Source organism: Triturus cristatus, chromosome 3_1, assembly GCF_964204655.1.
Source record: "Triturus cristatus chromosome 3_1, aTriCri1.1, whole genome shotgun sequence".
Lineage (NCBI taxonomy): Eukaryota > Metazoa > Chordata > Amphibia > Caudata > Salamandridae > Triturus > Triturus cristatus.
The window spans coordinates 142703791-142721446 of NC_140583.1; the positions used below are offsets into that span (position 1 = coordinate 142703791).

Here is a 17656-nt window from a genome sequence, read left to right on the forward strand (position 1 = left end):
TTTCCACTTCTCCTTCCCTCATGATGGCTGAGGTACTACAGCGGTACTGCCTCGTGCCAACGTGTCCAAGAGGGTGAGCCATGCAACTACCAGTGCTATATCCGTTTTGTGTCCCGGACCTGGTCTTTGGTACAGTAGTCGCTTTAGTAAATATTGCAACTCTGGTCCCAAAATGCATATAATTGAGCTTTTTGCTTTAGTGCCTGCCACTGTTTGTGAAGTGAAACTATTTAAAGACGAACTATCTCTCAAAAACATTAGCCAAATCTGGAATTGATGGCTACTTGACGGGGGATATCCTTAATCTAAATAAACCTACACACAGCTGCCACCCTCTTCCTTGCAAGCCATTGGATGTGATCTGGAAGGGTCAGTGAGACCACCCCAACAATCTCTCATTGTGCCACATTTTCTGTAGAGCTGATGACAATGGGATTAAAAGCCTTTTTTTTAATGTATAGTTTTCAGGAAAAAAGTCTTCTGTAAACAAGGAGCCATTTCCTAACCTGACCCTTCTGTTTGTGACGTGTTTTTTTTCCTTCTTTTTTGTGAAAGCTACACCAGTCCTAGCAAGCAATTACTAGCTTGGGAGACCTCCGTTTGTTAAAGGGGCACTTTAGTGGTGGTCTTAATTACACCCCCTTGATGTTAGAGGTAGCACTTTACACTTCTGAAGGATGAGGGTAGTCAAAATACATGTGAAACATGCTCTCACAATTGTACTCACTGCTAAATTCTGAATCCTATGTCGATGCTTTCACTTCTACGCATTAATGAGCAGAGTAACTTCTGAAAATGATCTACTAACTTCACTAAAGCAAAGGTTGTGTCTTATGTTTACTGTTAATCATCTAAAGTCACCGTGTTCTGTATTGTTTAGCATATCTGAATGCATGGAGAGCGAGGCCGAGAGTGTCATGCAGCTGCGCAACGAGCTGCGCGACAAGGAGATGAAACTGACTGACATTCGGCTTGAGGCCCTGAGCTCCGCCCACCAGTTGGATCAGCTGCGGGATGCGATGAACAGGATGCAGGTAGAGAAGGTTGCGGGCTGGGAGAGGGACATTCACGCCGGGGAGAAACAGCACTGGCACTAGCATTACTAAGGGGGAGAAAGTTCACCTTATCTCCCACCTATGAAACAGCTCACCTAGAACTCAATGCAATGTCATGTCATGGATTAACGTGCCGTACCGTTTGGGTCCCTTCTGGTAGTGGGCGTCTTCCACCGCTATTCAGGTTGACTCTTGGTACTTCCAACAATGACCTTAAAGATGATCTGAGCTCAGGCTGGCTGTGGCCGTGTAGATGATCCAAGCTCAGACTACTTTGAGTAGCTCCCTAAATAAACCTTGGGTTTGTTTCGGATACCTTGGAAGCAAGAGAGACAGTCCAAAATTGTCACGCCATGCAGCCTGCAGACGAGCTGCTCCTGATGTCATAATCTACCATGGCTGACCTACCTTCGTTCAGCAAATGCCCAGATCTCTCAACTCATAGTCTTGACAAATGTTACTCCTACCTTGCACATTAGGGAGGTAAACATCTTCAATTGTGATAGATCTTCAGCAAATCTGGTCTCTGATTTAGCAACTTCCCTTTTATTTAGATAAATAAAACGTTAAAAGGCTATAATTGTGTAATTTAATGAAGGGGTTCAGTTTCTGAAATTTCTAGGTAAACTGCTAATTTGTAAGAAGGGAAGGGTCCATTGGCAATGTGTTGTCCGACCCGTTTGCACATTCCAGTCTTCCCTTGTGGCTGGTTTGTCCCACATCACACTGATCAGCCTTCTTCCGCTCTGGCTTGCTTGCAATCTTCTCATGGCGCCTGGCCATGATGGTCAGGTGGGCTGCTTCCAGTCGAAGCCTTGCAGAGCCCTCCGATCCAGTGAAAATAATATAGCACATGAAATCTGCACCACAGCCGCCGCTGTTGAAGCTCTTTGAAAAGGGAGCACTACTCAGGAGCCAAACCAAACAAATAGATTGGAGTTGGAATTTTGCAACAATCGGGCTGGTCGGTTACAAATGTGTGAAGTTCAAAAGTTCAGCAGAGAACAGTCCTGGCTCTAGGCACAGTCGCCACATGTTCCCCAGCGGTAACCTTGTTCTTTCATTTTGTAGAGCGAGATTGAGAAGCTGAAGGCGGAGAACGACCGGTTGAAATCTGAAAACCATGGCGGATGCAGCCGGGCGCAGTCGCAAGTCTCCATCTCCTCGTCACCCCGACAGTCCATGGGCCTGTCCCAGCACAGCTTGAACCTGTCGGAGTCCACCAGTTTAGGTCAGTGAAACATTTTGCAATCTGCTTGGAGCTTCCGCTGCATGTCTTTATGTTTTTTGCAGGGTGCATTTAAAAGAATTGCATGGAACGAAACCAGTGCACCTGCTGCAGGAGCTTGTGGTTACCCCAGTGCCATGGTTTCCTTCAGTTTCTTAGTTCCCAGCACGTCGGTGTGAGAGTGTCAGCTACACAGTGATGGTTGGGTTTGGTCTTTGTCCCTTTGTTTAATTGCAGGTGTATTAAGGTAAGCCTGGTGCTTGTGTAAACTTTGCCTCTGATTACCTCTTGGCCAGTTTCTACAGTCTAAAAACTCCCAGCACAGGGGACACCAGGAGCAGTTTTGTTGGACAGTTTTACTTGGGGAAGAGCAGGTTTTTGGATCGTGCAGCACACTGGGGAGAGATGCTGGCCAGGCATTCCAGGGTTGGAATGGATACAGGCCTCACCATAGCACCAGTGAAGTAGGGAACACTAAATGGTCTGGTTTTGCTGCTGGTTTCTTAACAAACTCTAGTTTGGGAAAAGAGCCCTTTGTGTACTTTTGCTTTACAGTCCACCCTGAGAAAGCACCTTTGTTCCATTGAGGTCCCTGTTAACAGTTTAAGAGGGTGTTAAATTGTACTGCTGTCGTAAGTGGAACTCGCTCCTGGAACGGGGCTGCTATAACTTCCTTGGAAAGGTCACTGTACTCCTTCCTGAGGGGCGTTAGCCAGTAACTAACTGTAATGTGAAGCGTATTCCAGAAGTCAGACCATGTTGCAGAGAATCTCTGGGCCCCTGTAGTTTGGCTGTTAGCCAGGGATTGAGGAATAAATAAATTAACAAGCTGTGGGTCTGTTTGCTTCGGAGATTGCTTTCAAATACAGGGCTTGAGTTTGGCTTCCAGACTCACTGGACATGATCACCTGAGATGTAAGGAAGGCCTGCACCTGCTGTGTGTCTGTCTTCCAGTTTAGAATTGGAATGCCTTCCACTGCCCTACTGTGTTTATTGGCAACAGCGGGGAACAATTCCCACAGGTAACGTGTGATCTTGAGACGAAGGCTTTGGGCTATATTTCCATTATGTGACCTCATAGTCAGGTAGCCTGTCCCATAGCTCAAAACCATGTGTTCGAGGCATATGAGCTGCAGATTGTACACTTAGCATAGATCGCCATCTGGTGTTGGGCCCGGATGTTTGCAGTTTGTTTTTCTTCTTGGACAGTCTTTGGAAGTCACGAGTTTGGTGACTCCTCCTTCGGTCCGTACTGCGCATGGGCTTCGGCTCCATCCTCAGATTGTTTTTTTCCGCCATCGGGCTCGGATGTGATACTTCGTGCTCCGGCTTCGAACTTCTACGGTTCCAGCCTCGACGGAAAATCCTCGTCTCTTCGAGTTTCTTCATCTCTCGAAGCGGCACTTTTCTCCATCCCGTACATCGGCACCGGCCTTCGGGCCCTCCTCGACTCCGGTCCCGGCCGATGGAAAGGACTCCGTTCAAAAAGTGCCCAAAATGTGGGTCTAAATTTCCCCACACCGACCTCCATCAGGTGTGTAATCTTTGCCTCTCTCCAGAACACGAGGCCAGAGACTGCCCCGCCTGTAAGTCTTTTCGATCGAAGAAAACCATCCGGGATCGAAAAGCTCGACGCACCATGGCGCACTCATCGTCTGCAGCTCCACCGGACATCTTCGGAGACGGCGCCGAAGCTTCGGGGCAAACACACACCGAGCAGGAAGAAGACGTCGTCAGCGCTTCCGAGGCCGACGACTCCGACGTGGAGGACATCACACCGGCGCAGCGGGCCGTGAGTACTGTGCCCCCTCCCACCCCCGCGCCCAAAACCAAAGAGACTCAGGTTACTCCCTCGCCTGCCGGCCTGGGCAAAACCAAGACCAAAGCTTCGATCACCCCACCTTCGGGCTCGGTGTCGAAGCATCCAAAGTCTCACGGCAGCTCGGGATCGAGCCAGCCGACGCCCGGTGCCGAAAAACAGCATCCGGCACCGAAGAAAGCAATATCCAGCTCGACTCCGAAGCCACCGGTGCCGAAGCCTGGACTCTCGGTGCCGACCAAACACAAACATACATCTGTCGGCACCGACGCTCCGGCGCCGAAAACTCCTTCGACGCCGAAAAAACAGGAGGCCCCAAAAAAGCATGGCGCACACAAACCATCGAAGTCCTCGGTTCCGAAATCACCGGTGCCGACGGACGATTCGACGCCACTGGCTCTGTTTACACCAGACCCTCTACAAAAGACTCTGTCCAAAGATCCAAAGACTGGACTATTGACTTTAATTATCAAGAAAAGACGCCCTGATACTCCGGCTCCTCCTCCACCACCCAAACGGAAGGACTCTGCTACTTCTCCCCTCAGAGTGCCCTCCCCACTACCACCTCCCCTACCTCCTCCACCTCCTCCACCCCCTCCCAGGTCTCCGCCACCCTTACCTCACTACTCTCCGGCCCCGTCCCCAGATCCGGACGACGGGGACCCGGACAATTATCCGGCGGATGCCCCCATGGATCCCACTCCACCAGGGACCCCAGACCCGTGGGAGGATTACAATAACCCTGATGTACCCGATATTCCTCAGGACGACCTATACCCATCCAGGCCGTCTCCTCCAGAGGACTCCTTAGGGTTCCATCATTTAGTGCAGAGAGCAGCACACTACCATGGGGTGGACATGCACACTGAACCAGTGGAAGACGACTTCTTACTGGATACATTCGACATACAGGACAAATCCACCTCCATCTTACCCATGCTTAAGGGTGTCACCAAGCATGCCGCAGAGGTGTTCAAAGACCCTGTCAGGGCCAGGGTACTAAACCCTAGAATAGAGAAAAAGTATAAGGCGGCACCCACAGACCCTGCATACATTAAGGGCCCTGCTCCCTTAGATTCCCTAGTTGTCTCTACAGCTAGAAAGCGGGCTAACTCCCAGTCCTCAGGAGAAGCCCCACCGCCAGACAAGGAATCCAAACTCCTAGACGCGTCTGGCAAGCGCACCGCCTCTCAAGCTGCAAACATGTGGCGCATTGCAAACACACAAGCGCTACTTGCGCGCTATGACAGAGCACACTACGACGAACTTGAGGCTCTTATGCAGCACCTCCCCGAGAAACACAAGCGTAGGGCTCATGAGCTAATACAGGAGGGTAAACTCATTACAAACACCTCCATTAAATGTGCCCTCGATGCAGCCGACACTGCTTCTAGAGCCATAAATACCAGTGTCCTGCTTCGTCGCCATGCCTGGCTCAGGATCTCAGGGTTTAAGCCTGAAGTCCAGGCGTCCATACTCAATCACCCCTTTGACCAACAAACGCTCTTTGGGCCCAAGGTAGACGAAGCGTTGGAAAAGATGAAAAAGGACACAGACACAGCAAAGTCTATGGGGGCACTCCAAACACAAGCGTCTAAACGTTCCTTTCGACGCTCCTCCTTTCGTGGCACAGGCAGAGGCTTCTCCACCGATAGCACCTCTACCTCCTACAAATCCCCTCCTCAAAATACCTTTTCAAAGGGCAACCAAAGGGGTGGTTACAGAGGCAACAACAATAAGGGCAGGGGCAAAACTAACAACACCAGTTCTGCCACCCCGCCCACACAATGACTTCCCTCTGCTCCCCCCAGACCATTCCACTCCGGTCGGGGGCAGACTACAAAACTTTATCCACGCATGGGAGTCCATAACATCGGACAAATGGGTGACCCAAATCATTCGGTCAGGGTACTGTCTCGAGCTAACATCTACCCCACCCAATATCCCACCAAGGCACCGCCCAATGTCTCAAGAACATTCCACACTGCTCAAACAAGAGGTACTCTCCCTCCTCCAAAAACACGCTATAGAGCAGGTCCCCATCAATCAGCAAAATCTAGGGGTTTACTCCCTATATTTCCTAATACCAAAGAAAGACGGGACCCTCAGGCCCATTCTGGACCTCCGGCCTCTAAATGCCTACATACATTCAGACCATTTCCATATGGTCACCCTACAACAAGTCCTCCCGCTCCTCTGTCAGGGAGACTTTCTCACAACATTGGATCTGAAAGACGCATACTTTCACATTCCAATACACCCCTCTCACAGGAAATACCTCAGGTTCGTGGTGGACGGGCAACATTACCAATTCACGGTTCTCCCCTTCGGGGTCACCACCGCACCACGGGTGTTTACCAAATGCCTAGCGGTAGTAGCAGCACACCTCAGACGTCAACACATTCACGTCTTCCCTTACTTAGACGACTGGCTGATAAAAGCCGCGTCTTACCACCAATGCGTGCAGCATACAAACAGCACCATCCAACTGCTCCACCAGCTAGGCTTCACGGTGAACTACCAAAAGTCCCACCTCATACCATCTCACACAAAGCAATATCTCGGGGCCACTATAGACACCTCCAAAGGTATTGCCTATCCAAACACAGCCAGAATCACAAGCATTCAAGCCTTACGCAAAACATTCCTTCCCCACCACTCTCTTCCAGCAAGAGTGTTCATGAAGCTCATAGGAATGATGGCGTCTTGCATCTTTATAGTGCCCCATGCAAGACTACACATGTGTCCACTTCAAGAGTGCCTAGCACAACAGTGGAACCAGGCCCAGGGTCAGCTGACGGATCTGGTGTTGGTGGACGGCCGCACACATCACTCTCTGCAGTGGTGGAACACCACAAACCTTTCCAAAGGGCGGCCGTTCCTGGACCCGGTTCCTCAGGTGATTCTAACAGCGGACGCATCGCTCTCCGGCTGGGGAGCGCACCTCCTACACCTCACAATGCAAGGTCTATGGACGCCACAGCAAAAATTGCTCCACATCAACCATCTGGAGCTCTTGGCGATCTTTCTAGCCCTAAAATCTTTCCAAAAACAGATTTCGGGCAAAGCAGTCCTCATTCGCACAGACAACATGACTGCAATATATTATATCCAAAAACAGGGGGGACACACTCTCCCCAGCTCTCCCGCTTAGCCCAGAGCATATGGAGATGGGCAATTCCCCAAAACATCTTTCTCCTGGCACAACACGTTCAGGCGTACAAAACACCATGGCAGATCTGCTCAGCAGACAAACGCAACAACTACACGAATGGGAACTGCATCCGCAAGTTCTTCAGCCATTCTTCCAACAGTGGGGGCATCCTCAGATAGACCTCTTCGCCACCCACGAAAACAAAAAATGCCCAAGCTTCGCCGCCAGATACCCACACCCATTGTCCAAGGGCAATGCGATATGGATGAACTGGTCAGGCAGATTTGCATACGCCTTTCCACCTCTCCCACTAATTCCATTAGTGGTCAGGAAGCTACAACAGCACTCCCTCACACTCATTCTGGTAGCTCCGACGTGGGCCAGGCAGCCGTGGTACACCACGCTACTACAACTATCAGTGGTACCACATCAAAAACTGCACCTATCCCCATGCCTCCTAACCCAAAACCATGGAGAAATCAGGCACCCGGACCCAGCTCAGCTCAACCTGGCGATCTGGCTCCTGAAATCCTAGAATTCGGATACCTTAACCTTCCCCCTGATTGCATGAACATCATCATGGAAGCCAGACGTCCTACCACTAGAGCATGTTATGCCGCAAAGTGGAAAAGATTTGTTATTTACTGCCGTAACAATACAATCAACCCTTTAGATGCATCCATACAGCACATCATATGCTATCTGCTCCATCTTCACAGGTGTAACCTGGCATATTCATCCATACGCCTACACCTAGCAGCGATCGCTGCTTATCTACAAAACAGACAGCATTTATCTCTTTTCAGAGTGCCCGCTATTAAAGCCTTCATGGAAGGCCTTAAAAGAGTAATTCCTCCCAGGGCACCACCTTCCCCTGTATGGAATCTAAATTTAGTTCTTACACGACTAATGGGTCCGCCCTTCGAACCAATGCATAAATGCGAGCTACAGTTTCTCACCTGGAAAACAGCTTTTCTCGTAGCTATCACTTCCCTTAGAAGGGTTGGTGAAATACAAGCGTTCACTATACAGGAACCCTTCATACAAATACATCACAGCAAGGTCATACTTCGCACAAATCCGAAGTTCCTGCCCAAGGTCATTTCCCCCTTCCATCTCAATCAATCGGTGGAATTACCTGTCTTCTTCTCGCAACCTCAATCTGTTGCAGAAAGAGCCTTACACACACTCGATGTAAAAAGGGCCTTGCTATACTACATACAAAGAACGCAACCCTTCAGGAAGACTAAACAATTGTTCGTCTCCTTCTCTCCACCACATAAAGGCAACCCCATTTCTAAATCAGGGATAGCTAGGTGGATTGTAAAATGCATACAGATTTGCTACCAAAAGGCTAAAAGAACATTATCTGTTCCGCCTAAAGCCCATTCTACAAGAAAGTTAGGGGCTTCTATGGCCTTTCTAGGGAATATACCCTTGGATGACATCTGCAAAGCAGCCACATGGTCTACACCGCACACCATCACAAAACATTACTGTGTAGATGTGCATTCCAAGCAGCAAGCTAGAGTGGGCCAGGCTGTACTAAAGACACTATTTCAAACCACTGCAACGGATACCAGTGGTCGCCGCTAGGGTTGGGTACTGCTATATAATCTATGCTAAGTGTACAATCTGCAGCTCATATGCCTTGAACGGAATATGCTACTTACCAGTATGCATCTGTTCTTGGCATGTAGAGCTGCAGAGTTGTACACGCCCACCCACCTCCCCGGCTACCTGTATCCGTTCCAGTACATCTTATTTAGATACTACACACATGGGTTTCTCACTGTGATTACCAAGCTCCATCATTTCCCTGTTGGCGAAAAACAATCTGAGGATGGAGCCGAAGCCCATGCGCAGTACGGACCGAAGGAGGAGTCACCAAACTCGTGACTTCCAAAGACTGTCCAAGAAGAAAAACAAACTGCAAACATCCGGGCCCAACACCAGATGGCGATCTATGCTAAGTGTACAACTCTGCAGCTCTACATGCCAAGAACAGATGCATACTGGTAAGTAGCATATTCCTTATCACCTTTTTTGTAAAAGAGTAGAAGTGTTGTAGGACGGTGGGCAGGCAGAGGGAACCTTTGGTATGACTGCAACCAAGCAGCATAACCTCTGTTTTGGTGAGTTTATCAGTCTTTCTCGCACCGCCTCCCACACCATCGTAGGCTGTGCTCTACCATAGGAAAGCTCTACTGAAGTCAAAGAGCAAGCAGACATAATGACGCCATCACCTGCATAGTCCCTGGTACCTAAGCAGGGTCATAAGAGACCCAAGCTAAAAACAAGCATTGGCATAGGCAATAGGTCTCGCCTTTGGGACCTTATAAGTGTTTAGCCATGCAACAGTTGCATAACTAAATACTTATAAGGTCCCAAAAGCGAGACCTATTGGCTATGCCAAGCGGCTGTGCAGCCGCGAAAGTGATCGCGATCAAATATCAAAGCGGCCGCGAAAGTGAAAGTAATCGCGATCAGGCGCGTGTGCCCGCGCACATGCACTGTAGCTCTAGGCTGGGCTGGTAGCACTTTTTGGAGCCCTCTCAATAAGTCTCGCCAGACCAGCGCATGCGCTGGGTCAGGCGAGACCTAATGAAACATCACTGGGGTCAACTGGGAAACCTAAGAGGTCTCATTGACAGTGACCTGATGCACGCCCCCACATTCCCGGTGCCGCAGGAAGGCCCCCGGTCTTTCAGGGGCAGCCCAATCTACCCTAGACCAATGCACATCTGTGAGATATGGGAGTCTTCGGGTCCACTCTCACATTCTGCAGGGGCTCCATCATTGTTCGCTATGCCACTTGTTTGACACCCCATCTTAAATCGGACTAAAGAAATGGAAGTGTGCTAAAGCGGTCGGTTAAGCCCACTAAGTCCCCATTCATGGAGTCTGGTTGAATGTTTAGATCCTGATTTGACAAAAGAAAACAATATTTCTAGGCAAGGCTGTCTTTGAAAGTGTAATAAATGAATAACTGTTCGCACTTGTAGGTTTAGTGAGTTAGATGTGCATTTTATTTGAAAGCTTTGCATGGGAGTGAGAGTTTGCGTTACTGTTCCCAGAGACTACTTGTTTCGGCTCAGATTGTGCCTCTGGGGCGGATACCAAAGCTGCCCCATTCTGGAGCTTCCTCACATACCTTTGTGTAACCCAAGAAGCTTGGCTGTCAATGAAGAATGCCCAGGAGTCACTAAAAGGCGGATGTTGTGTTCTTTTCATTCACAGACATGCTGCTGGATGACGCCGGGGACGGCGCCCTGCGGAAAGAAGGCCGCCACGTCAAGATCATTGTCAGCCTGCAGGAGGAGATGAGGTGGAGGGAGGTTGGTGGAAACTCCATATTACCAAAACTAACCCGTTCCACCATTGCTCCTTACACTGGGTCAACCCCTTTCCCTCCAGCTTTAGGCACTTAAAGCTACCCTAACTCAATATTACCAAAACTAACCCACTCCCCAGTGCCCCTTACACTGGGCCAAACCTTTTCCTACCAGCTTTAGGCTCCTAAATCCACCTCTAACTCACTATTACTCAATATTGCCCAGCCTAACCCATTCCTCTTTTGTCCCTCACACTGATTCAACCCCGTCCCTACCAGCTTTAGGCTACTAAACTAACCCACTCCACCAGTGGCCCTTACACTGAGCCAAACCTTTTCCTACCAGCTTTAGGCTCCTAAATCTGCCTCTAACTGAATATTGCCCAGCCTAACCCACTCCACTTTTGTCCCTCACACTGATTCAACCCCTTCCCTACCAGCTTTAGGCTGCTAAACTAACCCACTCCACCAATGGCCCTTACTTACACCTCTTCAACCACTTTCCCTCCAGTTTTAGGCCACCTCTGACACCCAAAGCTTTCCCTAACCTGTCCTTCTGCGCAGCCGTCTCCTGCCGTCCGAGAGGTAGCGGTGGGCGAGTCAACAAATTAACAGAGCCGAGGCAGAGCCGAGCCACGGCCCTGTGCACAGCCCGAGCCAGGAAAGTGATTGACTTGTACTTTGTTAAACAAACTTCATGTAAAATAATGATAAATTCAAAAGTTGGGTTTCTTGATCCCACAGAAGCGTTTCACCCTCATACATTAGCATACATCACTGCTTTAAGAGGCAGTTATGAAAAGTTTTTAAACATGAACTTAGAAACATTCAAGCTCCCTTCCCCCACCTTACACACCCCTGTTAAATGGTAGCGGCAGTTTCAGTTGATAATCTTTCAAGTATTTGCCCGGCGGTAATCGCCTCTCATACCACTCGATAATTTACCAATAAAAGAGGCAGGCGCCGGAGACTGGAAGGCAGGAAACAAAGTTTTATTCCGTCGGAGCAGAACACATCAGATCAGACAGCAAGGTATCGTCACGAGGTGCTCTAACTGCATCTCTGAGACCTGGTCTCTTATACACTGGTTTATTGCTTTATTACACATAGTACATTCTTGAGATTCCCTTGATGCCTGAAAGAACATCCCCTGAAGCCCCGGCTCAGATCCGATCCCACACATAGATACAGTAGAAGTTCCCACCCTACCCGCAGTGGGAGATGGCTATCGCGCAGCAGGGAATTCCGCTAATTCCCGGGGGTGTGTGCAACTGGCCGGGTCTCAGGGGGTAGGGGCTTTGATCTACTGTAATCCCTTTGAAGTGGGGTGTTTCCCTTACAGTAGGGGCAGTAAACTGCATCCGCAGGGCTAGGTGATGGCCTGGGACCAGTTCAGACAATGGGGCGCAGAGGAAGGGGGTTATCAAAGGAGAGGCATGACCATGTATGGGTTGTCGGTTGGAAGTGGTTCCGTAGCAGGGTCGCGCAGAAGGAGAGGGTTTATGGCCTGTATGAGAGAGCGGGGGTGGCCGGCGCGCGGGGGGGGATGCTTGCAGCGCCAGGGGAAAGCGCTGGCGGTCGAGAGTGAGCGGGGAGAGAGTGGGGTGCCTAAAATGGCGGCTGTGCATTCGCTGCGCGTGGTGCTGGGGAGGGGCAAGATGGCGCAGATAATGTTCAGTTTGCGAGCTAAATTTCCACACCCCTGGATGATTGCTATTGGTAAAATAGGGGGCAAGTCCGTTGTTATGCTTACCGGTTATGTGGCCTAGGTTGTTAACTCAAACACAAAGCTTTTTGTGTAGCACACATCCTGAGCTCGCCTATTTCACAGGGCTTTCATGTGCAATAATGAAGAAAAACGATGCACTATTACATAAAATATTTGCCTACGATCACAAAATTTGGTCAATGTGGGAAGCCGGGATTGAACCCAGTTTTTCTGGTTGGACATTGTGCAGTTGAGCCTTCCACATCAAAGGTTAACGCTTTGTCTTTAATTCTTGTGCGGTACAAAAGGGGGTGGTGATGGACGGAGCATCAGAACGAATCAAACACTCACACCCAGTCAACAGATCTGGGTTTGATCCATCACCATTCTTTAGCCCACTCTGCCACCCCAGTTCAGACATGGCCATATGCAAATCAGTCTGACCCTGTGCCTCATGGGAACAGTCCAGCCCGAACTGCCAAGCGATGCCTTCCCTGGACCGGAAACAAGCTTCCTAAGACCGGTTTCTGGCATTTCAGCCGTCTTCAGCCAGGCTTGCTTGAATCCAGTGGCAAAGTGAGCAAGGGACTCACGTCTGAGCATACCCTGCCAACTTATGGCGAACAAAGCGGTACAAAAGGGGGTGGTGATGGACGGAGCATCAGAACGAATCAAACACTCACACCCAGTCAACAGATCTGGGTTTGATCCATCACCATTCTTTAGCCCACTCTGCCACCCCAGTTCAGACATGGCCATATGCAAATCAGTCTGACCCTGTGCCTCATGGGAACAGTCCAGCCCGAACTGCCAAGCGATGCCTTCCCTGGACCGGAAACAAGCTTCCTAAGACCGGTTTCTGGCATTTCAGCCGTCTTCAGCCAGGCTTGCTTGAATCCAGTGGCAAAGTGAGCAAGGGACTCACGTCTGAGCATACCCTGCCAACTTATGGCGAACAAAGCGGTACAAAAGGGGGTGGTGCACTATTACATAAAATATTTGCCTGCGATCACAAAATTTGGTCAATGTGGGAAGCCGGGATTGAACCCAGTTTTTCTGGTTGGACATTGTGCAGTTGAGCCTTCCACATCAAAGGTTAACGCTTTGTCTTTAATTCTTGTGCATCACGTTGGAGTGAGGGTGGTGGGCTGAAGCCACTTGAACGCTCGGCTCCTTTTAGGCTCGAGGGTCCCAGAGCACCTGGACTTGGCTCGAGCCTTCAGTTGAGCACCCACCTCTCCAGGTGCACCCCTTCTATCTCTTCCATCTCACCCCTAGACCATCCTCAGTCCCCCACCCTCTTTCTCAGTGAACCCCATTCACTTCCTCATTAGTGGAGTTAGTCAGTTACGTCCCTGTGTAATGGCATTCAATTGCAAATCTTAGTTTTGCAGCGTGAATCTTTCTGGATTCACTATGCTGTGCATTACTCCGCGATCTGGTGGTTGGGTCCGGATTCGTATGTATTCTTTTTTTTTTTTTTTGTAGCACTGTCTTTTTTGAAGAGGGAAGGGAGCAGTTTTTTAAAAAAAATTTTTAATCTGTGTGACTGGGTATGTTTATTTTTTATCACTTCAGTAGGTATTTGATTTAAATAGGTACAATCTTTTTTTCTCTGCCTTATAATTTTTTCCTTGATCACTGCCTGATAGATTCCCCGTGAATTCATGTTTACATTAACGTCTGCCAATTAATATTGTGCGCATCACTCACTGAATTGCTTCTTGGCATTAAAAACTGAAAGATGAAAGGCTGTTCGAGTCCCATATCATTCGAGCTAGTGCTTAGAAGGTTCCAAACAGATCTCTGCACTGAATCATCTTACCTGGTGTGTAACACGAGGAGTCAATGTGTGAAATGGATGGAAGAACCATGATGCGGTCATAGTACCAGATAGGCCTAGCGCCCCTTGCCATCTTTTCATCCTCAGTTTATACGTAAACCCGTGCTGGGGTTACATGTGGTGACCTGTCACCATCGAAGTAACAATTAACCAGCAAAAAACATATTTCACCTTGATCTGCGCTGCATGGTTTGCACCACTAAATAAGTAACTCCTTCCAATCATCTTTCAGTGAAACCTGTGCCCAGCTACAAATGTGTTTATTTGTTAGCGCCTAAAACAATATTCACCTAATTTTAGTTTCTAAACACTCAATGACCATTGCCAGAATGATTCACCTACTGCTCAAAAAATGCAGCGTACTGACTTCAAAACGATTCATAATTGGACATTGATTTTACTCCAAATCTGCAAATCGGGCCCTCAGAAGTCTGTACAGTCGACCGAAAAAACTTAACACCTATCTATCGATGTCTGTCTGGCTATCTTTCTATCTAGCTCCATCTCTCTATCGATCTATCTCTCTATCGATATCTATCAATCGATCTTTCTATCTATATCTCTCTATCAATCGATCTTTCTATCTACATCTCTCCATCGTTCGACCTCTATCTAGATCTCTATTGATCGATCTATCTCTCTATAGCTATCAATCTATTGATCTCTCTATCGATCGATCTATCTATATATCTCTATCAATCTATATCTCTCTTGCCATCTCTCTAGCGCTTGATCTATCTATAGCTCTCTATCTATCGATCTCTCTAGCGATCGATCTAAATCTCTCTAGCGATCTATCTATATCTCTCTAGAGATCGATCTCTATATATCTATTGATCGATCTATATCTCTCTAGCGATCTAACAATCTATATCTCTAGCGATCTATATAGATAGATAGATGTGTGTGTAAGGTCATCAAGTTAATATAAAGATTAACTTGATGACCTTTTCTTAAAATGGTGTTCAGAACTTCCTTAATTTATAGCATGAAACCTTGCAATCTCCAGCCCCAAATTATTTACATGCTTTAAATATAGATATTTATAGAGAAAACACTATTTAAGGTTCATGAAATAAGTTGCAATATAACTGAGATTCTCTTTTTCCATGAATCTGTTCCAAATGTATTTGTGTGTGAGTGTATCAGTGGTGGTGCGCTGCCCCCTTGTGGCGGCAATCCATACATATTTGCGCATGTCTGAGGGCGGACTGTGCTTGACAAATGACGGGTAACTGTGGTGAGGTAAGCAATAGAATCCGAATGGTGTCACCTAGATAGAATGTAGTGTAGAGAAACGTAGCTGTAGAGTAGTGGTGGCACGTAAATAGAATGTGCACTAGGGAAACGTAGTAGTAAAGTAGTGACACGTAGATAGAATGTGCACTAGTGAAACGTAGTAGTAAAGTAGTGACACGTAGATAGAATGTGCACTAGTGAAACGTAGTAGTAAAGTAGTGACACGTAGATAGAATGTAGAATGTTCGGGGAGTCGAGTGGGCGTTTGAAGGGACTTCGCAGTGAACTGAAGGTGTCTATGCCCATCGCTGCTGAGTTACTGCTGGGGCTGAATAAAGGTGCCTTCAACTAAGTGTGGAGTGTTCTTTAGAAAAGTACCGTTTGAGTCCCTGTCATTTTGTTCACATTGATTTTGGGGAGACGGTATTACCTACCCCTAAGCAGGCTCGCGCTGCCGCCACTCGCGGGTCACGTTCGAATCCCAGCAGAGCCAGCTCAGCCATTCATCCTTCTGAGGTTCATGAAAGGAGAACATTTACTCGGAGTAGATGTAACCCCTGTTTTATGGCGTTCTTCAAAATGTTTTTCTCACACGGACTGGTGACTGAGCCAGGTCGTGCTTTCCATCCATGTTAAGAGCTTCCTGTAGGTAACGTTGGAGCATTACTTTGCCGTTCGTGCTTCATCCGTCTCTCCGTCTCTCCCCACAGGACTCCCGGCCACGCTCATTCCTCATTGGCTGCATCGGTGTGAGCGGGAAGACCAAGTGGGACGTGCTGGACGGGGTGGTCAGGCGCTTATTTAAGGTGAGTGATGTCGGGGAGGGGGTGGGGGTTATTTGGAGGAGACTGGAACCCCGGATGTGATTGTATGTCTTTTCATTCAGCACCAAAAGGCCCCAGTCTGAGTGGCCCTATTCATTTGTTTATGCTGTACTGCAAGGCGCATGGAATGCTGCTTCTCAGCGCTGTGAACATGCGAACACGATAGCATGTCTGTTTTACTGTAATGCCTGATACTGCTCCACTATCACGGCTCTATGAATCCTCTTTCAAATTCTGTTTAATTTTTTAAGACACACCCTATTCATATTAACTCACTGTTTTCTGACCTCAGTGTTTCACTGTGATTTTAACTCTGTCGTTAATATTCTCCCCACCCCCATGTCACTCAACCGTGACCCCATCTGCCCAACATGTCTGGAGATGGCCAGTTCATTAAAACAACTTAGATTTTCAATTAGGGTTAACAGGCTTTTTAAAATGGTAAAATCTGTCAGACCTCAGTCTTTACAGCAGCACAACTCATTGGTCGGTGATCAACACACGCTGTCCTTACTTTTGTGTTCAAGCACCAATACCATTGGGTCTATAGAAGATAAAGGTGCTTATAAGAACAATGACCTCAAAGCGCATTTTTTATTAAACAATGAAATGAAAACACTGATAATTGGATTTGAGGGTACAAATAATGTTCTCCTGCAGAGAGTGGTTTTCTTAGACACTTCTCGGACGGCTCTTGACACCAGAAGTGCCCAGTCCACTACGCTGTTGGGTCAGTCAGGAATTCCCCTTGCTTGTGTTGAAAGCACTACAATCCCAATTTTTAGGCCTTCTATGCTCTATTTAAGCATAAAATAGATGCCATCGCTCAAAACATCTGAGTTGTGCAGGATACGGTGAGCTGTAGTCCAGGCCCCTCCAGTTAGTAGGGAAAGTAACTAGATGCTACCCTCCCTCACTTGGCCCCTCTCACTCGAAACTCCACTTTTACTCCTACCAACCATCTTATTGCAGTCTGCTCCTGGTTGCCTACTTCCTTCTGTGTCTCTTTCTACAACACAACAGGCACCTCCGAGCTTCATGTTGGAAAAAAAAATCTGAAGGAATGCTCACACAAAGGAAGGTTTACAAGCCAAATCTTCAGGGGTCTGGTTTCACCCCACTGCCCCCCAAAAATACAAAGAGAAAATCCTGCAAATAAGTAGGGTTGTGGGACGAAATACTCCTCAAGAAAACACTTACAAATAGAGAATTCGCTCAGTAAAAAAGTGAATTTCAGAAATATTTTTCTCAAAATAATTGTCTTGTGCAGAAAACTGGTCTTGCAAGTGAGAATGAGCTAGGGTGTTAGTACTGGCAGCGTGTGATCTTTGCCAACATCGCTGACCGCCATCTTGTGCCTCAGGATCCTCTTGAGTTTAATCTCCAAAGTGATCTTTTGCAACACACGCGCATCGGTCTGTGGGTCTCTGAATGGATACTGAATATTCATTT

The 17656-nt window shown here is 48.0% G+C and overlaps 1 protein-coding gene across 7 annotated transcripts in view; it reads left to right on the top strand.

Moving 5' to 3' along the window:
• Positions 1-17656, top strand: part of NAV2 (neuron navigator 2) — a 606131-nt gene that overhangs the window by 562910 nt on the left and 25565 nt on the right. For all 7 annotated transcript variants that reach the window (XM_085643594.1, XM_085643596.1, XM_085643598.1 and 4 more), the window contains 4 exons: positions 881-1034; positions 2127-2286; positions 10497-10594; positions 16091-16186. In XM_085643594.1, the coding sequence (XP_085499720.1) occupies positions 881-1034; positions 2127-2286; positions 10497-10594; positions 16091-16186 (508 nt within the window). The remainder of the gene's footprint in view (positions 1-880; positions 1035-2126; positions 2287-10496; positions 10595-16090; positions 16187-17656) is intronic.